Below are 9,100 nucleotides of genomic sequence, written 5' to 3' on the forward strand. Positions count from 1 at the left end.
ATAAAGTAAATAGTAACTATAGTCATGCTGTCAGTGTCGCGTAAAGTAAAAAAGCACAGGTTTAGTGTGTGTATAACGCAGCATCACATGGAAACACTCAAGTAAAGTACAGTTTAATACTTGTACTCAGTTAATGCCCATAGCTGCATAATGCTTCTGCTATGATTCCACAATCAAAGGCTCATACAGCACAAATGTGCAACCGAGAGCTCATCATCACATAACATGTTGTAATGTGTGCAACAGCACCACCTACAGTTTGTCACGCGCTTCTACAACATGTAGCGTCACATTCACAGCACTTTACTACATCGATAAAATCCGTAATTTTGTTTTCACTTTGTATCTTTACGACAAAGAATACTTCCGTTTTTGTTTTTACATTAGAAGATTTTCCCACATGAGTTAATTTGAAGTTGCGAATCTGCGATACGGAAGTGAAGTCTTGCACCAGGCAGGAACCCACGTGTGCAGCTACCAGGGGGAAGCAACAGAGAGGCTTCAGTCTGTGCAGCTTAGAAACACCCGACTTATATCTGCTTTGCACTAAACTATTTGTGCGTTATTACACTCCAGGACATTTTTCATAATGTCTTCTTTTCGGAAAGCGTTGAAATCCCGACAGAGGAACCACCATGAACGATCTCAGGTGAGCATGTTAGTGTTTTTGCTGGTTAGCTTGTTAGCCTCCTAGCCTGCTACTATGTTATGAATTACAGCCCTGTGCAGTGACACTTCTGAGATGACTACATATCATCACCAACATAATAAATGTGATGTTATGTAACATTAATACTGAATGTGTACAACTCGTCTTAACTCGTGTCATCTTGTTGCACCAGCCTGGTTTCAGGAAACATCTGGGATTGCTGGAGAAGAAGAAAGACTACAAACTCCGTGCAGAGTGAGTTGAATCAAGTTAAAGAGACATGCTCTGCTGACTATGGGGGGATTTTAATGTCAAACATTACTTTGTTTCACTAGTGATTACCACAAGAAACAAAACACTCTCTCTGCTCTGCGAAAGAAAGCTCTGGATAAGAACCCAGATGAGTTTTACTACAACATGATCAGCTCTCAGCTGCAGGTAAGATACGTGTCATCATCCGAGCAACAATGCATGTAAATACCCTCATGTGATCTCTTGTCTTTTTAATATGTGTGGCTTGTTTTGTGGCTTGTTTGACAGGATGGAGTTCATGTACCGAAGAGAGACAACGAGGAAGTGGAGATGACAGAGGAGCAGAAGAACGTGATGAGGACGCAGGATATCAAATATGTGGAGATGAAAAGGATGGCCGAGGCTAAGGTAAGGCAATTGTTGCTTTCAGAACTTATTGTGCCTGACTGGCTTAACTTAAGACCTCTTTTAAATGTGTAATAAAGGAATGTACCAATGTGTTCTGGCCTTTACCTAACCTGCTACTGTGACATGAATCCTCCCCCTTCTGTTGTTTCCCCCCTGTACATCTTTGTGTTGATCATTTGCTTTCAGAAAATTGAGAGGATGAAAGGAGAGCTCCATATTCTGGATGCAGACAGCAAACAGAAGAACAAGCATACATTCTTTGTGAATTCCAAGAAGGAAGGTAAATGTACAGCAGTTAACTATGACGTGAACAGACATCCTTGGCTTTGTTGGATTTAATCGTTATTAGGTAATAAAGTTTTAAATAAAGTTTTGCTGTGTCTCCTCAGTGCAGTCATTCGACCTGGCAAACCACCTCAACACGGCTCCTGAGCTGGTGGACAGAGTGTTCAACAGACCAACCATGAAGACTTTGGAGACGAAGACTATCCAGGGAGCGGCAGATTCTCTCAGTATAAAGGTCTGTGTTCATAATGCATGAAGATCACCCTCTGTTATCTGTACTGACGTATGTCTGAATTAAAAGATCTAAATGGAGAAATAAGTCTTTCCTTTTGTTGTGGCGACTTAAAGGTTCAAGCTGCATTTCAACCCACTGATGGTTTGTGTGCTTCTTCCTCTCTCTGACTGTAGAAGATGACCAAGCAGAGGAACCACCAGTATAAGATCCTTTCCCAGAGGATCGACAGGGAAAAGAAAATGTTTGTAATCAGCCAGAAGATTCAGACCCGCAAGGACCTGCAGGTGAGAAGATGTTCTCAATCACAACAAGAACTTTGGGTTTGATTGTAAAAAAAAAAAAAATCAAATCAACACGTTTTCTTTTTTCACTCTGTGCTCCAGGATAGGAACAAGAAAGTGAAGGAGAAAAAGGAGACACCCAATGCTGCCGCTATCTACAAGTTTGAGACCAAGAGGAAGCGCTGACGGGGCGTTATCTTCACGCTAAGAAGAAATCACCAACTGGTGAAATACTGGACTTCTCCATCACACCAGAGAAATGGGATCATTTTCTTTCCCTTCAATCTTGTTGCAGTTTTGTACATATGTATCTACAACTTTTTAGTTTCTTTCAAATAAATGTGAGCAGAAGATACACATCTCTGTGTTGTTGTTGTTTTTTTTACATACATCCTGTGTTTGACCTCTTTTTGGGAAAGTCGTTTTTTGATTTTGAGTTTATTTCCAATGGAGAGATTTAAAACATAAGAGACAACAGCATGATTAAAGAATTTGAGATGAGGATGTCATGTGTGCTTAGCCATCAGACTTAGACAGTAGATTGTATTTTGTTGGTGCACCAGTAGGTGGCATTAGTGCTCTTTATCACTGTTGCTGGCTGAAGACATTAGAACATGCATAGAGTAAACTAAACTGACTCTCCACTATGACACAACTATTTAGAGTTTTAATTGTGTTTGTGGTGTTTTGTGTACGATGTCACTGAAGTGTTCAGTCTTTACGTCACAAACTGATCTCTAGTTTAGTAGGTTGTGAGCTTGAGGAGCTGAACATTTCAAACCTGTCATTGTGATTTTCCTTTTCAAAAGCTTCCACAAAAACAGCTCAGAAAAGCATTCTTCTTCTTCTGACACAATTTGAAGGGCATCACTTAATATATCTCACAACTCATTGCAAGTGAGCGAGTTGCATTTAGGTTGTCCTCATCTCATAAAGTCATATTTATCAAGTATTTGCGTGCATGTAGGTCTACAGGTAACGGACATGATGTGAACCAATGAGAAAGGCCCCTTCAATGTGCAACTGATTAAAGCCAGGGATAAACTCCACTGTTAGCAGCCATGAGCTCTCGTATTGATCAGGTTGTTGGTCATTTGAGGGCAACTTCCTTTGTGATTAACTTGGAAATTGTTGCCGTATCATTCTATGAGAAATCCACTATTAGCTTCGGTGGTGTGTGTGTGTGTGTGTGTGTGGAGGCGCAGGTTCAGCTCTCACCTTCTGTTGCAGCGCCTTGACTTATGAAGCTGCATCCACCTCCAGGGTAGACCCAGCTGCAGCTGACAACATTGAATCTGATTTAGGTGTCAGTTAGCATACATTGATAATACTACTATTGTCAATGCTTGCTCATTAGCTGACTTTAATCAAAATTAGCATTATTAATTGCATTAGCTGCAGCTGTGCGTATGCAAGAAATACCTGTTAAACGCCCCCTTGAGAGACTAATGTAACTACTGTTACAGCTACACCTGTTTCTACCGTTTATTCTCATTCAGTCAGTTATCTTGATGTGATGCCACCTTAGATTTGTCACAGGTCAGGAGATATTCCGATATGTATTAACCAATGCCCAGAGCCTTTTTCACAGCAGACATTTTGACTTGGCAGGTGTTACTAATGGCATGTAAGATGGCTCTGTTACATGCAGGTGTCACAGTAAGCCATGACAGTGAGACAGTGAGCCCGCGTGCACAACACCAGGACCCAGAAATGGAATTCATCCATCACTAATTGAATTAATTACACCTGTGCTTCTCCTAGCGTGACGTGTTAATATATCTTCCATGATAAAGGCCTATGATGGCTGTCATTTTCCGTGTCTCCCTCACATCTTTCTGCTCTCACAAGACTATCCGGCTCTTACAGGCTCATCGTCTTTGGCTAATTAGACTTCTTAGGAAAAAGTGTGTGCGTGTTTGGATCAGTTTGCCTGAGTGCCATGGTGGAGTGGGGACTAGCTCAGATCCCTGGTTTGTCACTAAGACCAACTTTTCTGTGGATCCTCCTGCCATCAGTCCGTGCCAAGTCCCTCTCCTGACAATTCAATACTTCATTCACTGAAGACCCTCTACTTCAGGTGAGGCAAGCACAAAATGTATCCTCTTCTACTTCCTTATAGTGTTTTCTTCCTCCGTCAACCTCTTAGTGGCCACGCGTGTGCATGTAGTGAGTACTAACAAACTGCATGTGTGGTTCCTCAAGCCTATAGTGTGAAATAGACTGAAGACCTGGCGCCCGGCAGCAGATCACAGTGACCCAGGTTTGATTGATCACTGTGGTGGCAGCAGCTTCATAAACAGGGCCCATCCATCAGCCTCTCCTGGGAGCCACTAGAGGGGAAGAGGGGAGAGAGGGAGTCAGGCAGAAATGTCACCAGGCGCAGTGAGAGGTGGAGGGGCTGGAGGAGAAGGACAAGAGGCCTTGGCCTAAACACTGCTGAGCAGAGCAAAGGTGAGCCAACACCTCAGGATGGGCCAACACAGGGATGGTGGGTGTCCACGTGGACTGGTTAATGTCAGTTTCCTAATTGCAGAGGAAATGTTGACAAATATGTATATGTGTATATACATGTAGTAAACATTTAAAGTATGTGCATGTGAGCTTCACTGTGCACGCACAAAGGCCCAGCAAGGTCCTCCAGAGGCATTTCAGTGTTGACCATTCATGTCAGAATTGAGTTGTGCCCAGTAAAACAGTGATTGATGTCCTTGGTCAACTCTCCCTCCCTCCTATCTAACGCTTTCCTCCCACCCTTCCTGCCCTCTGCTACTGCGTCACACCGCTGAGAGAGCGTGCGTGTATCGGGACCCTCAGGCCCAACGTCCATAAGCGGAGGGGGTGGAGGTCGTTGAGGAGAGCCCAGGGGTCAAAACACTGTGTGCGCAGTTCCGGGACCCCAATCTGACTGTGCGACCCACGCACAGACGAGCCACTGTTCCTCCTCAAGCTCTCCTTTCATTCCCCCCAGCAACGGGACTCTTTCGCCGGGATGCAGTGGCAGGGCTCAGGGGTGGGCAGTGGGCGACCTTCTGATTTTAAAGATATAGACAGGCATTTCTCTATTGTCAAAAGCCTCATAATTCATTTGACGAGTCGCACAGGCCATCCTGTCCCCCGACACACCATCTCTAAAGTTAATGACCCTGGAGGTTTGCTAACGAATAGTCATTTTTGGAATGGGGGGAGTTAGAAGTGGAGTGCTGTGTGGTCTCACAGCTGCAGGGTTTGACATTGACCCCGATATATAGTAAATGTTTGAGAGTAAAAGTGTAGCCTGGTTAAGAAAGAGTATCATACAATGGATCTTTGTTCTTCAGGTTTAGTTATCACGCATAATAGGAAGAAAGAAAACCTACTTCTTTAACTCAGTTTAATCCGTTTCTTTGAAGCCAATGTCTAATGATGTACGATATTATACATTTTAGATAAGCAACACGTGTGTTATTCCAGGCGTTTCATGAGGTGTCAGTTATAGCAAAGGTGAGAAGGAGTTTTCTATTTGAACGTACTATTTTGTTACATTTAAATGGGGGAATTTATCAATTAAAAAGGTAATAAAATATATTTTCTCACTAATCACAAGTGTTATTGACCTCCTCTTAGATGTGGAGACCTCCACCATCCCAATACAAAATGTCCTTTTCGCTACTTGCAGTATTGAAACATTTAATTCAAATAATAATTTAAAAGAAGTCTTAATGTGAACAGTTTTTATTAGAACTACTTTCTAGTAAAGAAATATCTCCCATGAAGACTTGACAGTACGTGCTGTGCATTGTTTAGAGTGACAGGGACACGTAGCATGTTACATTTTAATTCATATTTTAATTCTTAGCACTTAGCTCTTAGGGTGGCTATTGTCATTTTGGTGAACTAAACCTTTAACTTGTTTTTTTATTCAATTGCAGGTTATTTTGTGGTCACATTTTCTTTACTATTAGATGATACAGAGTACAAGACACACTATCCCTTGGCACTTGATCCTTGCAATCCACAAGTGCTGCATCTCCACCCTCCTTATTCCCCAACACAGTTCTGCCCTGCTCCAAAGCCAGCACATAGAGCCAAGGTTAAGGATGGTTAAGGACAATACTAATCGATCCCCCAATTACGGAGAGCTGGAGAGCGAGAGGTGGGGAGAAGAGAGAGGTAGCCTGGGGTTTGAGTGTTGGGAGGGTGTCTCAGAATGCGAGGGGTGGGGGATGAGAGGTAGTCTTTATCTTCGGATCCCTCTCTCCTTTAACTTGAAGCTGGGTGTCATGGGGCTTTTGAAGTAGTGGATAGAGAGGAGGGACAGAGAAGGGGGAAGAAGAGGTGGGGGTCGGGGGGGGAAGGCTTTGCTGGCGTACAGGCAGGGTCTCTCTCCATGCCAGGGGGAAGACGTCTGAAGGAAAATCTTTACAGCCTTGACAGTGCCCCTGACGTGTGTGCGTTTTTGTGTACGTGTGTGAGTATTTGGATATGTGTGTGTATCTTAGCATGTTTGTGTGTGTGTGTGTGTGTGTGTGTGTGTGTGTGTGTGTGTGTGTGTGTGTGTGTGTGTGTGTGTGTGTGTGTGTGTGTGTGTGTATGTGCGTGTGTGCCTGAGTTGAATGTCTGGCTCATGCAGTGAGGTGGGGATCACAGAGCCCCCTTTTTAAATTGCCGCTAATGAGCCCTGGCTGGCGAGAGGTACTCGAATTGATTAAATTTGCATGGGAGCCTAAATCATGACGGGGGCCTCATACTTGTGGCCCCCACCTCTAGGTGCACACACACACATAGACAGCACCCCTGGCCCCCCCCCCCACCCCCCTGCCCCCACCCCCTGCCCCCCACCCCACCTCCACATCAGACCTACAGGGGGTATCTCTCTGCAGGAGAGAGGGACAGGATAGACCAGGGGGAGGGTGTGTACGTGTGTGTGTGTGTGTGTGTGTGTGTGTGTGTGTGTGTGTGTGTGTGTGTGTGTGTGTGTGTGTGTGTGTGTGTGTGGTGTTGAACGGGGCGTGGAGGGCACCCATCTGCCCCGGTATTACTGTCAGTCCATCATTCAGGGGAATGCCAGTCGCGCGCCTCGGGGACGTGTTCATTACGCTTTAACTACCGGATCTGTCCTTGTCTCGCAGCCTCCCTGTGTCATTGTCTGCCTGAGATTGCGTGTGTGTGTGTATATTTATGCATGTGTCTGCTTGCATCACAATTGAACGCACCCAGTTCTTGTGTATGGGTGGGGGGTGTTTGTGTGTTTTGAAACTGAGCAATATTCTGTCAATACACACACACTGGACACTGTACTTGGGTTTGATAATGTAGGTGTGCAACTTTTTGAAAACTACTCATTAGTTTCCTCTTCTGTCAAGTTCCTTTTCACTTTATTATTATTATACTTCATTATATATTCTCAGTCTCTTAATTTCTACTTCTGTCTTTCACACAAACACACTCCTGCCATGCACTTTTTTTGTCTATCAAATGTGTTGATCCCCTAATGGTTACCTCTCTAATGGCAACTGTGTGTGTGTGTGTGTGTGTGTGTGTGTGTGTGTGTGTGTGTGTGCGGGGGGGGGGGGGGGGGGGGGGGGGGGGGGGGGGGACACAGTGCTTGTACGTGGTTAGTCTGGGTGATTGCAGTAATCAGATGGGGGTGTTAATCAGAGTTTGTTCGTCAGTGGTCTGATGAGGGGCGATGAGGGCCGCTGATTGTGATGAGATGCTTCAATCGGTCTCTCTGACGACTACAGAGACAAAACGCGAAGAGAATCATTATCATGCCGCACACTTTCCCCCCCACCCCACTTCTGCAACACCACGACACGAAGACTGCCAAAGTGTAAACAAACAAGCAAAACACAACACTGCTATATGCATCGAAGTATGTCAGTGAGAAGATGCAGATTCAATTATTATTATAGGATGTTTTCATTCCAGGGGACACAATGAGGAACAGTCACGTGATGGGTTGTATATCACGATTTAGGTGTCAGTGTCACCCCTATTGAATAACAAGAGCAGGGGGAAGGGATGTGTTGGGGTTAGAGGGGAGAAAAGACGCAGTCGAGAGAAAGGTTGGGGGTGGGGAGGTAAATGTGACCCCGTGGTTTATAGTCCTGTCTTGTCACTGACTGGCTTGCATCAGATCTTTTTTCCTCTTTCTTTTCTCTCTTTTTGCAAGAGGGGGGCAATCGCTGACGCTATTACGGCTGCCTCATCAGCCAAGTCCCTACAAGGGCTGATAAAAATTAATTAACCTAATTAGGGGCTGCGATTGCGGGGTGTGATTATAGGGGCTGCAAGGGGAGGGAGGGATGGTTCATGGAGGTGGGGGTGCACTGGCAGCCAGGGCCCAGGCGATGATGAGCCGGGAGGTGTGGGAGCAGAGCCAAGATGCTCTGCATGGCTAATGAGGAAAGCTAGCTAGCTCCAGCCTCCCCTCACCTTTCTCTTTTCAATTCTCCACCTTCTATTTGCGTTCTCCTTTTTTTTTTTTTTCTTCTTCTGGTTTTATATTTTCACCTCTGTGTATGCTTCAATTTCCTCCTCCTGTGCTTATGTGTAATTTCATATTACTGTATCCTTTACTCACCCTCAACTTCTGATGTATTTCCTGCATGTGTTTTTTAAAGGATTATTGCTTCCTTGTTTTGTCCTTGTGCTTTTGTTTGGATGTCTGATTTAGGCGACACAAAGTGACTCATGCACCTGTTGCAGTGCGCAGTTAAACCACATATATTCTGTTGTCTTGTTCCAACTGCACCTTCATCTAGTTTTATCAATGATATTCAAAAACCTTTGTGGCTAAAAGCTCGTAAGGCTTTTGACCAGTCCCAAAAAGTGAAGTCGTAGGAGTCGTAGTAAGAGTTTCCTCTACAAAGCATAATCTGTCTTTTGTTGATGTTCTGTACTATCACACTGCATAGGTTGCAGTGCCTATTGTTCACTTTAACTACTCCATACAAGGAACAGAAACACACTCTTGTAACACACACTGTGTCACACACACACACA

The 9,100-nt window shown here is 44.4% G+C and overlaps 1 protein-coding gene across 1 annotated transcript; it reads left to right on the forward strand.

The window, feature by feature from the left end:
• The first annotated feature begins 404 nt into the window (after positions 1-404).
• Positions 405-2,469, forward strand: utp11 (UTP11 small subunit processome component). Its single transcript, XM_029452017.1, has 8 exons — positions 405-649; positions 843-904; positions 985-1,087; positions 1,190-1,309; positions 1,496-1,589; positions 1,699-1,829; positions 2,003-2,113; positions 2,213-2,469. The coding sequence occupies exons 1-8, from the start codon at positions 590-592 to the stop codon at positions 2,294-2,296; spliced, it is 765 nt and encodes a 254-aa protein (XP_029307877.1). The 5' UTR covers positions 405-589; the 3' UTR covers positions 2,297-2,469.
• Positions 2,470-9,100: the final 6,631 nt, after the last annotated feature.

The sequence above is a fragment of the Cottoperca gobio genome, chromosome 16 (assembly GCF_900634415.1).
Source record: "Cottoperca gobio chromosome 16, fCotGob3.1, whole genome shotgun sequence".
Classification (NCBI taxonomy): Eukaryota; Metazoa; Chordata; class Actinopteri; order Perciformes; family Bovichtidae; genus Cottoperca; species Cottoperca gobio.